At 47.2% G+C, this 17,787-nt stretch overlaps 6 protein-coding genes across 6 annotated transcripts; 4 read left to right on the top strand and 2 right to left on the bottom strand.

Moving 5' to 3' along the window:
* Window positions 1–61: 61 nt before the first annotated feature.
* On the top strand, window positions 62–491 carry N7469_006321 (mitochondrial 54S ribosomal protein mL41; the record flags this gene model as incomplete). The annotated part of the gene is made up of 2 exons (XM_056645239.1): window positions 62–244; window positions 303–491. 2 exons carry the CDS (start codon window positions 62–64, stop codon window positions 489–491), a joined length of 372 nt encoding a protein of 123 aa, XP_056500477.1.
* Window positions 492–1,461: 970 nt separating this feature from the next.
* On the top strand, window positions 1,462–5,331 carry N7469_006320 (HECT-type E3 ubiquitin-protein ligase; the record flags this gene model as incomplete). The annotated part of the gene is made up of 3 exons (XM_056645238.1): window positions 1,462–3,509; window positions 3,572–4,595; window positions 4,660–5,331. The coding sequence occupies 3 exons, from the start codon at window positions 1,462–1,464 to the stop codon at window positions 5,329–5,331; spliced, it is 3,744 nt and encodes a 1,247-aa protein (XP_056500476.1).
* Window positions 5,332–6,433: 1,102 nt separating this feature from the next.
* On the top strand, window positions 6,434–8,793 carry pab1 (polyadenylate-binding protein; the record flags this gene model as incomplete). The annotated part of the gene is made up of 3 exons (XM_056645237.1): window positions 6,434–7,987; window positions 8,061–8,569; window positions 8,637–8,793. The coding sequence occupies 3 exons, from the start codon at window positions 6,434–6,436 to the stop codon at window positions 8,791–8,793; spliced, it is 2,220 nt and encodes a 739-aa protein (XP_056500475.1).
* An 868-nt stretch (window positions 8,794–9,661) lies between these two features.
* N7469_006318 (transcription factor domain-containing protein) lies at window positions 9,662–11,870 on the top strand (the record flags this gene model as incomplete). Its single annotated transcript, XM_056645236.1, has 2 exons — window positions 9,662–11,235; window positions 11,294–11,870. The coding sequence occupies 2 exons, from the start codon at window positions 9,662–9,664 to the stop codon at window positions 11,868–11,870; spliced, it is 2,151 nt and encodes a 716-aa protein (XP_056500474.1).
* Window positions 11,871–12,240: 370 nt separating this feature from the next.
* N7469_006317 (uncharacterized protein) lies at window positions 12,241–12,567 on the bottom strand (the record flags this gene model as incomplete). The annotated part of the gene is made up of 1 exon (XM_056645235.1): window positions 12,241–12,567. One exon carries the CDS (start codon window positions 12,565–12,567, stop codon window positions 12,241–12,243), a length of 327 nt encoding a protein of 108 aa, XP_056500473.1.
* Window positions 12,568–15,432: 2,865 nt separating this feature from the next.
* Window positions 15,433–17,420, bottom strand: N7469_006316 (fungal specific transcription factor domain-containing protein; the record flags this gene model as incomplete). Its single annotated transcript, XM_056645234.1, has 2 exons — window positions 15,433–16,248; window positions 16,335–17,420. 2 exons carry the CDS (start codon window positions 17,418–17,420, stop codon window positions 15,433–15,435), a joined length of 1,902 nt encoding a protein of 633 aa, XP_056500472.1.
* Window positions 17,421–17,787: the final 367 nt, after the last annotated feature.

Genomic DNA, 17,787 nt, shown 5'->3' with positions numbered 1-17,787 from the left:
TCTTCTCCGGCACGACGACATTCACCTCTCTCCCTTTTCAGCGCGTTCTTTACCTGCCAACATGTTTAAGCCCTCCAATCCGATGATGGCGCGCCTACGCTTCACAACTAAGCAGGTCAATGGCGGTTTCTACAAAGGTAACCGTACGGGATCGATGGGTCACTTCGACAAGAAGGGCAACTACGTGATCAACTGGCATAAGGTCCGCACCTATGTTGCTCCAGATGACTTGGACGAATTCAAGGTTGGTGGATCGGACTGGACATTCAACTCATAGGGCAGATACTAATGTCGGTATATAGCTCACACCTTTCGTCACTAAGGTTGCGGAGCCTAAGCGGAGCAGATACACCAAGGACGTTGAGAAGAACGGGCGAATTGTCACGATGGTCGATAGTCTCAAAGGACAGGACTACCTCAATCTTTGGGGTGAGCGCAATGGAGAGGAAATTATGCAACGCGAGGTTGAGGAGTACAAGAGCCAGCGATAATTGTGTGGCTCGGATGAGCAACGATAACTGATGGATTTCCATCATCCCATGTCTGAATTGGATGTGAGTTGAAGCATTCCCAAATGCTCAATCTTTATCAGAATTCTGACCTTTTTTTTAAGGCTTTCGGCGACCTATTATGTCTTCCGCCTTGGAGCCTTGACACTTATCCGTCTCCTCGATATACCCTTCTACCGCTTCGCTGGTCGATCGCTTCCTCTATGTATTATATGTACAGCATACTTGATTAGAATAAAACGAGAAATAGGTCCGGTCTATGCAGCTGTATTTTGAGTTGGTACTCGTAAACATTATAGTCTTATTACCATAGGATGAGTACGTAGGTCACCTGTATGGTACTCACCGTTTTGTATTTGAAAACACAAGGTTGCCAACCTTTTCACAGATGTGCTTGAATGTGCACGGTGCACTCTCTATATATATTCAGGCTGGAGGGTCTCCGCACAGGACTTCGGAAATTCACATTGGGCAATATGCATAAAGTTTTGTCAAGAACACTTGAGAAGACTATTAGTATTAGGAATTCGAGCTCAAGATAGATAGCAACCACTTTAAGGAGATCTTGGAGTCAACTTGAACTCCGTCGTATGTCAAGTTCGACTCGTCAACCGTGAATAGCCTTGAACGTCGATATAACATACTAATGGAGTGGAAATACTGTCGTTCTAATACAGCTAGCTCAAATACCACCTAGAAGTGCGTGTCCCGTGCACCAAGGCGGCAACCCGATAAGGTCGCCATGCGCCCGCGTATCGGCGGTTCGCCGTCTCCAAGTGGAATGGAGATATGTCATAGTTAATTCTGTCAAACACTCACTTTCCACGCCCAGCACTGCGGTATGGGTTTGCATCTCTTTATTTCTTTTCATCTGCAGCGGTACTCTTGTGCATAGACTTTTCAGATCGCTTCGAGATTTTTCGCCTCTCCGGGGTGGAGGAACACTCCCACCATGTTCCAGTCTTTCACCGGCAGCTCTCGTCGTCCGCGGCAGGTGAATCTCAGTGGCCGCACCAACAATCCTTTCGCTGCGTTCCCAGGCAACCCATCAACACGATCGACTCCTCATGCATCGAACCCTCAGAGTGCGGTCGCCATTGCACAACAAGAACGTTTGCAACGCCAGCGGGATAGGGAGAAACAGAATGCGTCCCGCGTGATCCAGAGAGTTTGGCGGGGCTACCGCAGCAGGTCCGAGACTTATGGAATATGGAGATCGGAATGGGATAATAATGAGCGGGAGATGACGGACGCTATGGACTTGACAGCCGGTGTTGAAGCTATCGCCGATGATGCGGCCTTTTCATCTCGCCGCTCGATACCTTATGCTACGGGGGACCAATGTTTGTCCCAACTGAGGTTGCTCGTGCAATTTGTATCGTCTAGGAAACGTGATGATATATTACGCTTGGTATACTTCGTCGATGCCTTTGAGCAGACGTTCAGGACACTCCCCACTATCGCAGCAGAGGGGGAATGGACAAAGCTACTTAGACGCTTAGCGATGGCAGTGCTCAGAGTACTAAACTCGGCCTCCGCATCTCATGTCCCAACGACCGCGGTGGAACCACTCATTCGATCAGTGATGTTCCTATCAAGCCTGATACCTAAGCAAATGGCAAATATTGCAGATGCCTATTATGAGGCTATGTCATATCTTACCATGAATCTATCCAAGTTGCACCTGGAGCGGCAACAAGCAGAGTCAGTCCAACAAAACGGAGGTGTCCATCCCGATCTTCTTCAAGAGGCTGTGCTTGCTCTTCTACGTCCGATCACATCCGAGACAATGTCAGTTTACGAATCGTTCGCAACTGCATACCTCACAATACAGGATCTAGAAATTTATCTTGGAAAGCTGGATGGACTGGCCAGCCAGATCAACTATAGAATGCTAGCCCTGGCCGTCTCGGCATGCCTTGCTGAGCCTACGCCCACAAACCGCGCCATCGACGACACCAAAGCTCGTACCTGGTTGCTCTCTTACCTAATCTTCTTCCAACGCCATGCCCTTGGCCCCCATGCAAACACTCATACGCCAGAGCTGGAATTTGTGACGGTAGTATCGGAGCTACTAACATCAACGGCGACGTCCCTCATGCAGGGCTTGGAGGTGGAGGATCCAAGTGAAGTGGACTTACCTAAAGGTGTCCGTCCGCTACATCCATTCATCAAGGCGCAAGTGACAAGTCTTGTCAACCAGAGCAGTGTTACAGGGCTTCTTTCTCGAATTCGGTCCCCCCGTCAGTTGCAGACTGGCCTAATCAGTGTGTCGGACGAATCAAAGAAGGCAAGGGTCCTTGCTACATATGCATTGAATTTGCTCAGAATTTTCCCGCGTCGCGGAGATGACATTCGTATGTGGCTGTACTTAGGGTCTGCTCCATCCGGTGAACAAATTCCCGGTCAACTCGACGCAAAGATTCCTGCCATAAAATACTTCTGGCAGGCGTCTAGATCGAGTCGTATTTTCAAGATCATCAGTGATGACTCGACAAAAGTTCTTCCCTTATTGCAACTACCGCAGCAGGCGAAAGAATCCGTCGACATGCCTCAAGACCAGAGAGATCAAGAGTGGACTACTATCTTACTATTCCTTGAACTTTTCACCTTTGTACTGAAAGTCATGGACGATGATGAGTTCTTCTCCAGCGCCTCCTCCTTTAATGCGTCTGATGGGACCAAGATGTCATGGACGCGAGAAAGTGCCCTGCCACTGAACGAGATCAAGGACATGACAATATTCTTGAAAAACCTTGCTTTTACTCTGTACTGGAATGCCGTGGATCTTAGTGAACCAGAATTCCGGCCAACCGCTGTCAACCTTAGTAGCTATTTTAACAGTGCTTCGCAACCTTCTGGCTCTTCAGCACCTCTACCTAGTGCCGCTGATCTTGAATCCAAGGGACAGAACAGTTATCTACCTGGTGTTACAGGAATCCCATTGGAATATTTTAAAGGCCTCGTCACTGGGTTGCTTCGAATGTTACATGAAAGAGAGTAAGCCGATATTCTGTTTCATTGGGCAAGTTTTCAGACACTAATGCACAATTTGAACATAGTTCACGACGGAAGTTCCTTCCACCTGACCACTGGCTTATGACAAGTCGCTTTGACATGGAGGGCTTCATCCCTGCCGTAGTAGGCGAAGAAGAAAGACGACATGAGGTGCAAGCACGAATGGAAGATCCAGACGAAGTTGATGTGGTCGATGATGGGTCGCTTACACCCTATGGTCTGGCTGGGGCAGGTCATGCCCAGCAAACCATTCGCCTAGAATCTTTACGACGTCACCAACAGAAAGTTGCTCGGGGCCGAGTGCTAGCAGCTATCGCTCCAAGGCTGGAGATCCTTCGAAACATGCCTTTCTTCATTCCATTTGCCACGCGCGTCCAGATCTTCCGTCAATTCATCTATCATGACCAACATCGCCGGCGACGCGGCTTCGTCGACCCTGATTCGTGGCGTGCATCGATTGCCCAAGCTTCTATGGGCCAAATGATGAATGGCCAACAATCATTCCAAGAGGTGCTGGCCCGCCATCAGGCTGAAATTCGAAGAGAGCATGTATTTGATGATGCATTGTCTCAGTTCTACCAATTAGGTGACGGCTTAAAAGAGCCGATACAAATTAGCTTCATCGATCGATTTGGAGCCATGGAGGCGGGTATTGATGGTGGTGGAGTTACGAAAGAGTTTCTGACCAGCATCACAACTGAGGCGTTCAAGACTGAGGGCAGTTTCAACATGTTTTCTGAAAATGATCAGCATCTGCTTTATCCGAATGCAACTGCTGTTGCACAATGTATTGAGCAGTACAAGGACAAGTGTCGTAAGTCTGGACTCCCCGAATCGAGTTCCGAGAGTTCTGGACACGTCCGTGAGCTCCTCCGTCGCTACGAATTTCTCGGCCGGGTGATTGGAAAGTGTTTGTATGAAGGAATCCTGATTGATGTGAATTTTGCACCCTTTTTCTTATTAAAATGGGCCTTGACGGGGGGTACTGGGTCTGCGATGCGAGAATCGTCTTACCGCGCCAATATTAATGATCTCAAAGATCTCGACCAGGGTCTGTACCAAGGTTTGGTAAGTGTTGGCGATAGATTGACTCGATCAAGGAGCAGAGATGGCTGACAAAACTTTTACACAGTTGCAATTAAAGAACTACTCGGGAGATGTGGAAGACTTCGCGTTGGACTTCACAGTCACCGATACAATCCCAATGCAAGATTCAACGAATCGAACCGTGACGAAAGAATTGCGGTATAATGGCTCAAAGATTCCCGTGACAAATCAGAACCGACTGGTGTACATATCATATATTGCCAGATATCGTCTGCAAGTACAGCCTGCGATGCAGACCAACGCTTTCCTTCAAGGACTTGGACAGATAATCCAGCCAGCTTGGCTTTCCATGTTCAATCAGACCGAGTTGCAGACTCTGGTGAGTGGCGAGAGGGGTGATATCGACGTGGAAGATCTGCGACGAAACACTCAATATGGTGGCGTTTACACCATTGGCGATGACAATGAAGAACACCCCACCATCAAGCACTTCTGGAAGGTCATGCATGAGATGAGCAATGAGGAACGCCAGAAGGTCTTGCGATTTGTGACCTCAACTCCTCGTGCTCCGTTGCTTGGGTTCAGCCATCTCAACCCCCGCTTTAGCATTCGAGATTCTAGCGATGACCAGGAACGACTCCCCAGTACCAGTACATGCGTGAATTTGCTGAAATTACCACGGTACTCGACTGCCGATGGACTTCGAAGTAAACTGTTGTACGCGGTGAGCTCGGGAGCTGGTTTTGATTTGAGTTAAAGTGGTGCTATTATCATCAGGATCATTTGCTTTTTTTCATTTGACGGGCGTATTATGCAAGCTTGCAATTTTTTTTTTTGCTGTCTCTTCTTTCTTGTCTGAATAGGACCCGTTTGATCTGTGTATGCATAGCATTGGCGTCCACCAAATAGCGGGCTGTTCATTGGTGCAGAGCAGCCGAGAGTGGCACCGTAGAGGGAGAACGTGAGTGCTGCCTGACTGAAATTCAATCAATATCAGTATCAATATCAACATCAGCTATCTCATAAACTATCTTCTTAGTACTACTCAATAACCATATCTCTTAACTTATATCATTTTTATACACTCATAGTTGTATACTGTATACTGGTATAAATACCAAGTGTGTACCAGAGCACGTGAACCCCTCGCAAAGCCCTTAAACCCACACTGTCCGCCTGCCTCTTTCGGACTAGCGGCCCCTCTCTCTTTCCGCTGAGTTTTCCAGAAAGGCCCTTTTCGCGGGTCAACTTTTTTTTCTTCCCTTGAAACACCACCAACACCCCTCTCTCTTTCTTTAGGGAAATCCTTTTTCTTCCTTTCGACACTCTCGAAAGCCAACAAAAAAAACTTCCAAAAAAACCCGGAAAACCCCCCTAATAAAAAAACTTCGGTTATCTTATCTTCATCCCTCCCCATTTGTGCGGTGTGCGGAAGATTTCCCTTCAACCGCCTCACTTTCAAGGTTGGTCGCGTCCCTCGAAATATTCATCTGCTTTTATCTTCTCGGTCTTGCCCTTGCTTCGCTTGAAGTATCCCCTTTTGGTTTCCTCGTCGATTGTCAAGTTTCATTTCGCTAGTTCTATTGGTGCGATCCCCTCTCAGAAAAGTCCTTTGTTGCGTGGACATCCAGTATTGCATGGGCTGTTCCCTCCTTTGACATGTTTCCACCCCTCGCTGGCTTTGAATCACAATGTCTGCGTGTCTCATTAGACTGGTTGCATGGAACGCATTTGTATCGACGCCAAAAATCCATTCTCTGCTACACTTCCCCACAGCTACTAGACTTTGCCGAGACGATCTGCTAATATCTCTTTAAAAATAATCAGAAAAGATAAAAAAACAACAACAGCCCGTCAAAATGTCCGCCGACGCTGCCACCACCCCTACCGCCACTGACAGCAATGTCAACGGCTCTCCCGAGGCCAACGGCGCTGCCCCTGCTGCTGCCGCTCCCGCCGAGTCCACCGGCGAGGGTGCTGCTGCCAACGCTCAGCCCCACTCGGCTTCCCTCTACGTTGGCGAGCTTGACCCCTCCGTGACCGAGGCTATGCTCTACGAGCTCTTCTCTTCCATCGGTCAGGTTGCCTCCATCCGTGTTTGCCGTGATGCCGTTACCCGTCGCTCCCTCGGCTACGCCTACGTCAACTACAACAACACAGCTGATGGCGAGCGTGCTCTGGAGGATCTGAACTACACCCTCATCAAGGGCAAGCCCTGCCGCATCATGTGGTCTCAGCGTGACCCTGCTCTGCGCAAGACTGGCCAGGGTAACGTTTTCATCAAGAACCTGGACAACGCCATCGACAACAAGGCTCTTCACGATACCTTCGCTGCCTTCGGTAACATTCTGAGCTGCAAGGTCGCTCAGGATGAGTTTGGCAACTCCAAGGGTTACGGTTTCGTCCACTACGAGACCGCCGAGGCTGCCAACAACGCGATCAAGCACGTTAACGGCATGCTTCTGAACGACAAGAAGGTCTTCGTCGGCCACCACATCTCGAAGAAGGACCGCCAGAGCAAGTTCGAGGAGATGAAGGCCAACTTCACCAACATCTACGTCAAGAACCTCGACACTGAGATCTCCGACGAGGAGTTCCGCGTCATGTTCGAGAAGTTCGGTGAGATCACCTCTGCCACCCTCAGCCACGACCAGGAGGGCAAGAGCCGTGGTTTCGGTTTTGTCAACTACTCCACTCACGAGAGCGCGCAGGCCGCCGTTGAGGAGATGAACGAGAAGGATATCAAGAGCCAGAAGCTCTACGTTGGTCGTGCCCAAAAGAAGCACGAGCGTGAGGAGGAGCTGCGCAAGCAGTACGAGGCTGCCCGCCTCGAGAAGGCCTCCAAGTACCAGGGTGTCAACCTGTACGTCAAGAACCTGACTGATGACGTTGATGATGAGAAGCTCCGCGACCTTTTCAGCCCCTACGGTACTATCACCTCCGCCAAGGTCATGCGTGACTCCCTGACAGATGGCTCCGCCTCTCCCTCTTCCGAGGAGAAGGAGGGCGAGAAGTCTGAGGAGAAGACCGAGGAGAAGAGCGAAGAGAAGACTGAGGAGAAGCCCGCTGAGGAGAAGGAGAAGTCCGAGGAGAAGAAGGACGAGGAGAAGTCCGAGGAGAAGAAGGAGGGTGAGGCCGCTGAGGAGCAAGAGGGCGACAAGTCCGAGAAGAAGCTCCTTGGAAAGAGCAAGGGCTTCGGTTTCGTTTGCTTCAGCAGCCCCGACGAGGCTTCCAAGGCTGTTACCGAGATGAACCAGCGTATGGTCAACGGCAAGCCCCTCTACGTTGCTCTTGCCCAGCGCAAGGATGTCCGCCGCAGCCAGCTTGAGGCTAGCATCCAGGCTCGCAACACTATCCGCCAGCAGCAGGCTGCCGCCGCCGCTGGTATGCCCCAGCCTTACATGCAACCCGCTGTCTTCTACGGTCCCGGTCAGCAAGGCTTCATCCCCGGCGGTCAGCGTGGCGGTATGCCTTTCCCCCCCCCAGCCCGGCATGGTCATGGCCGGTATCCCCGGTGGACGCCCCGGCCAGTACCCCGGTGGCTTCCCTCAACAGGGTGGCCGCGGTATGGGCCCCAACCAACAGATTCCTCCCAACTTCCAGGGTATGCCCATGGGCATGCAGGTCCCTGGTGGTATGCCTAACGGCATGGGTTACCCTATGCAGGCTCAGTTCGGTCGTGGTGCCGGTGGTCGTGGCCAGGTTCCTGGTATGCCTATGGGCCAGGGTATGCGTGGCGGTCCCGGATACGGCCGTGGTGGTCCCCAGGGTATGGGCCGTGGACAAGGCCGTGGCCAGCCCGCCCCCGCCGGCCAGCCCCAGGCTGAGGCTCCCGCTGGCAGTGTTTCCCAGAGCCTTCAGAACGCTCCTCCCGCCCAGCAAAAGCAGATGCTTGGTGAGGCTCTCTACCCCAAGATCCAGAACCAGCAACCCGAGCTCGCTGGTAAGATTACTGGTATGCTTCTGGAGATGGACAACGCTGAGCTGCTTGGCCTGTAAGTTTTGATTATTTCCTCTGTGAACCTGCCACTCGATGACTGAATACTAACTTTCACTTACTAGGCTTGACGATGAAGAGTCCCTCCGCGCTAAGGTCGACGAGGCACTTAATGTCTATGATGAGTACATGAAGAACAAGGGCCCTGAGGGCGAGGCCCCCGCTGAGGCTAAGCCCCAGGAGGCCGCCAAGGAGGCTTCCTCTGAGGAGAACAAGTCTTAAATGACGTGTCTCAACCAGACGCCTCGGTGATATGGTAGACTCCAGGTCGACGCCTACTTTGCCCGGAACCTCTTGGACGCACGTTTTGATGACCTTTCTTTTTTTCTTTTTCCTTTCTACTATTGAACCTTTTTCGCTCTGCTCCTCTTTCCCTCCGATCTCGATATCCCTCGGTTTGAAAAGTTTCTTGTCTTAGGCAGTGTCACCTTCTGGTGGTTTAGTGAACGCGGCACGACTTCGATTCAAATCTTTCCTGCCTCTCTCTTCTCGTATTTCCAGATTCAAAACAGTTTCCCTGTCTTCTGTCTTGAAATTCTCGAGGAATAGGCTTGCTCGCCTCGGCGCTGGGCCGTATCTCGAGGTCGGTAAAAGTTTTCTTCCTAGGCGCTGGACGTGGGTTTCTTAAGATCTTCTTTTATCTTGCTTTCTATGCCTCTTTCTTCTTTTTACCCTTTGGGAGGGAGTTGTGACGTCTTTCTCTTCCTATCCCCTGAATCTGCTTTCACGTTATCGCTCCCTAGTATGCCCCCGTCTTTTCTTACATTGTAACATAGATTACTTACGGGAGGGTCTCGTTAGCTCCTATCTCTACTCTTGGATTTGAAAGTGTAGCTTTGTGAACCAAATGGGATGGCCGAGAGCCCTGTTTTTTTTTTCTCCACGTTATTTTCGTAAGACATGTGTTTAAAACGAGGTTTTATTATTTTTCCATATCAAATCGGAGATGTAAACGACGGAGACGTGCCATGACTAAGCGTGCCGACCTCCCTAATCGAACTCGACGAAGGCTTTTTCGACTTTGCAGAGAAGAAACGGGCAATATTGAAAATTTTCTACTCGCTCGACAGGGCGAAATGCTCGGTTATCAATGGAACCGCCAGAGTATGTGCCCGGGACCTCCGAAATTGGTTCCTTGACGGCCAACTCGAATGAAGACAGCCAGTTTGTGGGTTCGTCCAGTGGCGTTTACTTCGTCAACACCGTTAGACGAGCATTTTCTAAAGGTGAAGATGCTCAAGGGTCTCCGGAAACAGGATTCCCACCAGCAGAAGATACCCTTGTTGGCGCAGAAGATTCGCCTCAGCACAATCGATGTCGCACAGCGTCTTCCCGCGTCGAGCCATCCTTTTCTGCGGAGGCGAGAGAATCAAATACCAACTGGACATATGACTCAACAATCGCATCTTCCCTGGGTCAAGCTCCAGAATTGGATCTAGCCAAGGAATTAATGATGGCTTATTTCAAAGTCTGGCATCCTCTTTTTCCATTTCTACACGGGCCTACCTTTTTGCAGGCCATGGAAAGGTTATACTCGCGAGATATGCCAAATGAACCAAGCCAAGACGATCATCCTCCGGATCATCGGAGTATCTGCTGGACAGTGATTCTCCAATGCATCTTCAATCTCGGAAGTCTTCTCCGTCCGGATCTGAAGTTACCAGCTGAATCTCAGATTCAGTCACCGGCTAGCATGACTTCATTGCTTGCAGTCCTAGCAAGTCGGCATGACATCGTTTCGGTGCAAGCACTGCTTGCCATTCAGGTTTACCTTGTCGCGAAAATGTCACTTAGACTAGCGTCGACCTTCGGCGGATGTGTACTACGATCTGTCCTTCATGCTGGTCTTCATCGTTGTCCATTTCGCTATACACAGCTTTCATCTCATGACAGACAGCTGAGAAAACGTATATTCTGGTGCGCGTATGCGATTGATCGCTACTTAAGCCAAGCACTGGGCTTGCCACTTGGAATACAAGACTCAGACATTGATGTTTGTCTACCCGCAGCAGCGGAGATTCATTCTCCAAGGAAAGTGGGCTCAAGTGCGGATGAAAATCACTTACGAGTGACGCATACACCGCTGGGTGGTGCTGATAGTGGCCAAAGAACAGAAGAAAATATCCTGCCACCTGAGCCATCCGAAAACCAACCAGGAGCCTCGCTCGAGGCTGAAAATCGCAAGAAGGAGCTAATTTTGGCGAGTTATGTCGACTCTGGAACACTCACTGGCCGAGCATTGGAATTGTTCCATAAATCAATACTCGTTCGCTCAGTCCGTAGGAGCTCGGTTCTTTTCTTGGTGACAGACGTGCATAAATGGTGGAATACTCTGCCCCTGGAGCTTCAAGGAAAGACTACAGGCAATACAGCGAGCATTGATAACCCATTTGAATTCGGTCCATTCTTTACCGTGCTCTATCAACACTTAATTCTTATCATTCATCGACCTTCACTATCTTCGGACCCAACAACCGCGGAATTCGGCTCAGGGTTGCAGACATGTATTGGCGCCGCCAGAGTTATCCTAGCTGCATTACAAAGCCAAGTTGATAGCGGACAGGCTTTGTTCTGGCCTGGCTTCCTCTCTGCAGCGTGGATGTCGGGATTGGTGCTAGCCTTTGCTTGTCAGCTGAACCAATATGTCGTTGCGAAGGGTCTCCAGTACGTCGAAAGAGCGCCATGCCGTATTTGTGATTTAGACTACTGCTAACGTTGGTAGGGAGATTGATGCTTGCTCGAAGCTTTTAGACCGAATGTCTATCCAGTGGGAAACGGCTAAACATTGTCAGATCGCGCTATCTGTATTAGCTGCCAAAATCAGACAGGCTCAAAACGAGCCAAAAGATGCCAAAACGTCACATTCATACATGCGAAGACACGGTGAAGCAGAAACACTGGATCCATTAGAGCAACGAAAGCAAAAACGAGCCAAACTTGACCGTCATTCGATCGAGTTCCAAAGTCCCGACCCAGTATCACCCAGCGATACCAGAGTTCAAATAAACGCATCACAACCAGAGACGTCTCAATCATCATTGATGGTGGACTTGGGAGGTTCGGCTAATTCAGGCTTCCGATCTGGAAATTACCCCACGCAGGGTTCTCACCAATCTGCAACCCTTGGAGAACCATTTCCCGCAGAGACTCCCTCTTCTTTGGCACTTGATTTTCAGCAAATGGATGATAGGCAACTACCCGGTGGCTCGAATTTTGATTTGAATATGGTTGATCTACTTCAGGGGGCAAATTTTGACTCTTTGTTCGATATAATTGGACAGCAGTATCCTAATTTCTAGACTATTGTTTCATACTATTACCCAAGTGGTACATTAACTAGCGAGCGCGGGCTACAGAATTCTCTACTACCAGTCGTGGATAGAAGAACGGATTATTCTAAATTTACAATAAGTTACTTTCATCCTGCTTGAAAACTTCGATTTATTTCTAGCTCTAACTATCCCCATATAACATCCATAAATAATAACCAGTACCTACCTCGGTTGGTACTGCATTAATGTAATACGTAGTTACTGAAGTTTGCATCGTGAGGCTGCGGGTATGAGTACCGACTAATGCCCTCAGCAAAGTACCAGTAAATGAACCCAATGGAGATAAGCGACAAAGGCCTTGAAAGACGAGAGAAAAGAAGTATAAAGGGTCTCAAGTTTAGTTGAGAGGCGGGAAAAGCATCTCCTTGAAGGGAGCGTGATCAGTGCCATCTATTCTGATATATTCAACAAGGATTTCGCGAGCACTTTCAATGAGTTCAGCGAGGGTATCCCCAACAGAGATGACCAAAAGCGAGTATTGAAATGGCTCATCAACACCGGGATTATAAGGGGTCCAAGTAATGGCGAGGGGATTCTCAAGGTCGTGCAGCATTTTGCCTAGAAGTTGTCGATCAGTCCATCCACGCTGGGACTCATCGAAGTAGAAGATGACCCAGTACAAGTTAAAATCATCCGAGCTGGGATCTGAGGATGGAGAAGACATATTGTTGGAACTGGTTGATAGTATTATCTGGAAGGTTATTGTGGGTGCTAGTGGGATCGATGGACTTACTTGCTATTGTAATTCAAGTTATTTCTTTGCGATGTCAGTTGATGTTTGAATGGAATTTGTGATTCGACTGGAACCTTGGGATCTTATATAGCTGGATTCGAGATTAATTTTGGCCAGAAATGTCTCATTTTTTCTTTGTTTTTGTCCTTGATAATATTCTCCTCAAAGGTATTGTTCGAGTGAAGGTATTGTCTTGCTTCTTTCACGTTGGTTCTCTTTGAATAATAGGCAGTGATTTATGGGATAAAGATTTTTGAGGGTTCTGGGGCAGAGAACAAAGACCTATCAATACTTCCAAATAGCAAGCTCTTTTATTCGAACGGTGGGCCTACCTCACTAGAAGGTAAATCTCCAACAATATAGGATTCTTTGATAGTATCAATCGCATTGTCTGTTATTTGGCCTGTAATTTGATATTTATCCGTGTTAGATTTGAATTATTGTCTTACCGAAATTTTCAACCAAAATGTTCATTCTCTTTGTTATTTTATATTATGGAATCTTAATTATAATGCTGGAAATGTTAGAGTAAAAATACAATCCAGGTAGTAAGAAGGGTGGTCTTCTTCACTCGTCAGTCTTGCTGAACCTCCACGTCCACATAGCAGATCGATACCATGACAAATTTAATTCCAATTAGATGGATGCACTACACACCTGAGAGAATTATTGGGCGAGTCTCCTTTGTAAATCTGTTTTAACGGAGATTGCAAAACTCAAGACTAGGAGGATAAAGTCTCAGTCGATTGAGGATCCAATATTATAAACGCTAAGCCATGAGTGACAAATTCGCTGCCAAGTCCCTCACATAACGTTCCGTCCCGAAATACGGCTCATTTTTCATATTACGGATATTGTTTACTACTAGTAAAGGTTGTAGTAAATAATATCCTTTGACAGGGCTGTTAAAGGTCAAAGGTTTCCTCGTGAACTCTTCGAACGCCGTGACTACCACTTGTTTATTCGTGATCGCTCTGAGAATAGTTTTCAAAACATATGTTACTTTTTTTTTTCGCTGAGGCTCAAAGTTTGATTGTGGTCTATTGCACGAGTGGAAAGGAATAACCTGGCATGATTCCAGTATGAATAGAATTATGGCTAGTGGATATCTATACTATCAAGAGAATGAAATCTAGAAGGCCAAAAAAAAAAAATTTAAGCCATAATTAGAGGGCAGTCGATTTATCTAAACAATGACAGATGAAAAATAAAAAGTATACAAAGAAATGATAATTATACACCATGCTGTACTTAGGAATGAAGATTAAATTCAAATGGCACTTCCTCACAAAAGTTTAAGTGTTACATGTATGAGACCCTCAAAACTTCAAGCTGTCTAGGAATGACTTTGACAGGTTATGCTATATGAAATCCCACAAATCAGATAGTATCTGGAGATTACTTTATAGTTTTCATTCTATCTACAATTGTAGGACCGTAGGAAGCCAAAGCTTCTGAGATAAATGTATGTATGCTAGATCATCGTGAAAATCTTTGTTTAGCTAATTATTTGACATGAAACCTTGAAATCTTGGAGAAGTTTATCCTCAAGTCCTTACGTCGTGAGGCTGCGGTGATTTTAGCGTCCAATGTCATCAGGAAGACGACAAAAGGTCAAAAGCCAAGGGAAAACTTACAACTGTTATATGCTCTGTATGTGCTCGTAAGAGAGCAGTTATTCTGCCGGCTGACGTCCTCAGCAAAATTGAGAGTAAAATTAAGTCTTTTCACTATCAAGGGGATTGAAAATATTCCAAATATGAAACCATTTGAATTCAAACCTTGAAGATATCCCAGCGCGAAAACGGCAGACCGTTTCCATTTACTGTTCTTAACCATCCCTCAGCAATACTACCAGCTTCTCTATAGATGTCCTGCACACTATGGAAAGGCCCATCTATCTGGATAGAGGAAACACATGATAAATGAGAGCTTAAAGGTTGTCTGGAGATCACAACCTGTCGATTATTGATTGATTCGAGTATTTCTCGGAGAATTCCCCTGTCCGACAGATCGCTGTCCGCGGGAACGAAGTTGACGTTAAGCCAGAGAGCGCTACTGTATACCATTGTGACAACTATTCGATGGATTCTATCGAAGCAAGTTGATGTCCACTCGACTGTTTGGGGATCGAGACTATATGAGATGGAGGTAAAATGGTTTGAATGCGGGAGATTGAGAAGCGTGGAAAGTGGCTGGTTTTATAATCTCAAGGATGGAAGGATGTCTAGTGACAAAGCATCACTTGCTCTTTCAAGTTAAGAAGCTTGACAATGCCATTAGTATTAAGCGTCTTTATGTGAACCACACTTACAAACAAAGAGAAAAGGAATTGAAAGCGAAATGGGCTGAACCAACATGAGATTTCTAAAGCTACTGGTTCCGATGCATTCTCCATAATTCAATTAGTATATGTTATCCTCAAAATTGGTTCAAAGACTAGGACTTAGGCATAATTTATGTAACAATGGTATGCGGCGAGATAGATGAACTGGACAACTGAATATCAAAAGGGGGACCTGGAAGCTTCATTTGTAATGTCCCTTTCGAGTCCAGCAGGAAAGAGGAATCTATGCTTGAAATAACCCTCCGCAGTATGCAAATGTTTAACTATCTAGAGCTAGACCAAGTCAGACTATGGACAGTTTTGATGAATAGAATCACTAATATCTGAGGCAACTAAAATGAACCGTCGAAGTACCTATGGTCTCCGAGCATGGGGCGGAACAAAAATTCTACAGGAGATCTTGCAGGTAGTACGACACGATAATTTTTCGAAATTCCAAATCAAAATTATTAGATATCATTCGGTAGATAGTATTGATCAAGAACCTGCTGATCAAGATACGAGTTGTCGGGAGTACTAATTTGTCCCAAAATGTCATATTGATTCAACTGATCCCATTCACCGGCAAAGAGACCCATTAATGTTTCCATCGATGGTCGATCATCTACGCCCATTTGATGATCGAAAGACTCTGTTGAACCATTCAAGACAGCGACGAAGAGTTGACTGAGGAAATCTTTGGTTCTTGGACCCGCTAGACTGAATTGTGACATCTCGTTACAAACATCTATTCCTGCTTGAACTTGATTGCACCAGCTTTGGTAGTCAGGGCTATCTTTTGATTCGACCGCAATTGCCATCAAAGGTATCAGGCAGGCTTGGAACAGAAATCCAACAGCGTTCAAGCAACATATCTTATTGGGTCGCCATTCGGATTTAATATCGTAAATGGCCTCCATGGCGATGTCTCGGCACTTTGAGACGGCTGTTCGTTCGTTCAAAGTGAGGTCATCGAATGTGGCCTTTCGAATCACAGTATCTAAAAGTATTGGTCGATACAACAGAAATCGGATATTGTGATACCTCCATTTCAGAACTATCCGAGCATCCTGAAGATCAGGTGGACAGATATTGACAGATTGCAGAAATGGCGGTAGGCTGTCGAACCAGGATAGCAATGATTCATCGTAATGTTGAAGCTCATCATCTGCCATAGTAGAGTTGACAAGCAGGCGATCTTGGATACGATTAATGATTCTGCATAGCTGGATGTTATGTATAAGCGGAGAATGGATTGTGGGCACCGCGAGTGGTAGTATCTCGCCCTAAATACCCAATAGAGTTAGCAGATTCGGCGTTCTTTGCTTTGATAGAATCAATAAGTAGGATTAACTCTCTTGTCAACCCTTACCTGATCATCGAGAATGTTGCGAGGTAGATCTACAGTTGGTCCATGTGCGAGTGAGGGCCGTCCTAAAGTTATGGAGCCCCAAGTATCAAGAACATAGAGAGCCCACCAGTTCCGGCGTTTATGTTCTTCTTGGGAACACAATCCTCCCTCAGAGCCTCCAGGGCGCTGAATATGTAATCCGAGGGCACTGGCAATTCGATAGCAAGCTCCAAGTAATGCCGAGGCCATATTTGGTCGATTTCTGAAATACAGATACTGGCCTCCCATGAGTAGAAGGGTTTGTAAAGTTTCCAGTCGACCATTTCCAAAGCTATCCAGAGAAAGATACTGTTGCGCTAGGGAAAAATATTGCAAGTCCTCTTCAGAGTCTCCCGGTGATGAGGTGATGCTACCGAGCGCGAGGACAATGTTTAAAAGTGCGAGCCATGATCGATCATGAGTTCCGTGATGAGCCAGATATCTACTGCGAAAGCTGGGCTCATGTATTATAGGAATAAAAACGTGTGTTCCCGCAAAGTAAGCATCTATCAAACGTTGCTCTTCGCGGTAGGAGCATATTGGGCTAATGCTAGAAGGAAGAATTGCTGGGCAATCTGCGAAGGTTTCAAATTCCTCGTTCTCTGGCATGGACTGCTTGTCTAGCCGGATTGGAAGGATTTTCGTCAGAACTCTGACAGCCAAGTCGACAGATGAAATGCCCACAAAAGAAGATATAGGAGGCTCGGTAAACGATAGGGCATTTATTTCTTCTTCTACCGGCGTTTGACCTTCTGCCGAAGTCTCATCCCTTTGGATATTAGTTGGGCTGTGATACTGCAGTTGATATAGTCGATCATTGGCATCTGAGTTCGGCACGCATCGCGACTGATGACTTAGCGCAATATCGGGGCTTGCAACCGATGAGCTATGATTGCTTGTTCCGGGAGTAAAGTCACTTTCTAACTGGGCTTGCTCTAATAGATTTGTCCGAGAAAGATTCTTGAGCGTGTTTATAGAGGTATTTGGAAAAATGAGCTTGACCACTGCCTCATAGTCTCCAATCGGAGTAGCATTAGCTGTTGCTTTTTGACTCCTACCGTGCAACATTGTTAGTTTTGATAACAATCATCAATAAAGAAGACCTCATGTACTGACTTCCTCCCTCTTCGGCGAAATTCAGGGAAAACACATTCAACGTTGCAGGCCAAACAACCCGTGCAAGGCTGAGTGCCAACACATTTAGTTTTGCGCCTGCGACATTCAACGCAGGCTTTAGTGACGATAGAACGACGTCGCTCTGTTGGGTTCTGAGCTGACTCGCTATTACTGATACCAACAAATGTATTAAACATCGTCTGCGGCCTCAACAGAATTGCAATAGCTCACTCAGCGAAAAGCCACTGGCCTGCGCTCTAGATATCAAACATAATCGAGAATCCGGGGCCCCGCGTACTTGAAAATGCAACGAATCAAA

This window comes from Penicillium citrinum (genome assembly GCF_028827155.1).
Source record: "Penicillium citrinum strain IBT 23319 chromosome Unknown utg000005l:1.0-1900146.0:1.0-1900348.0, whole genome shotgun sequence".
Lineage (NCBI taxonomy): Eukaryota > Fungi > Ascomycota > Eurotiomycetes > Eurotiales > Aspergillaceae > Penicillium > Penicillium citrinum.
The sequence above is the reverse complement of the archived record's forward strand: the minus strand, read 5'-3'. Positions and strand labels throughout refer to the sequence as shown.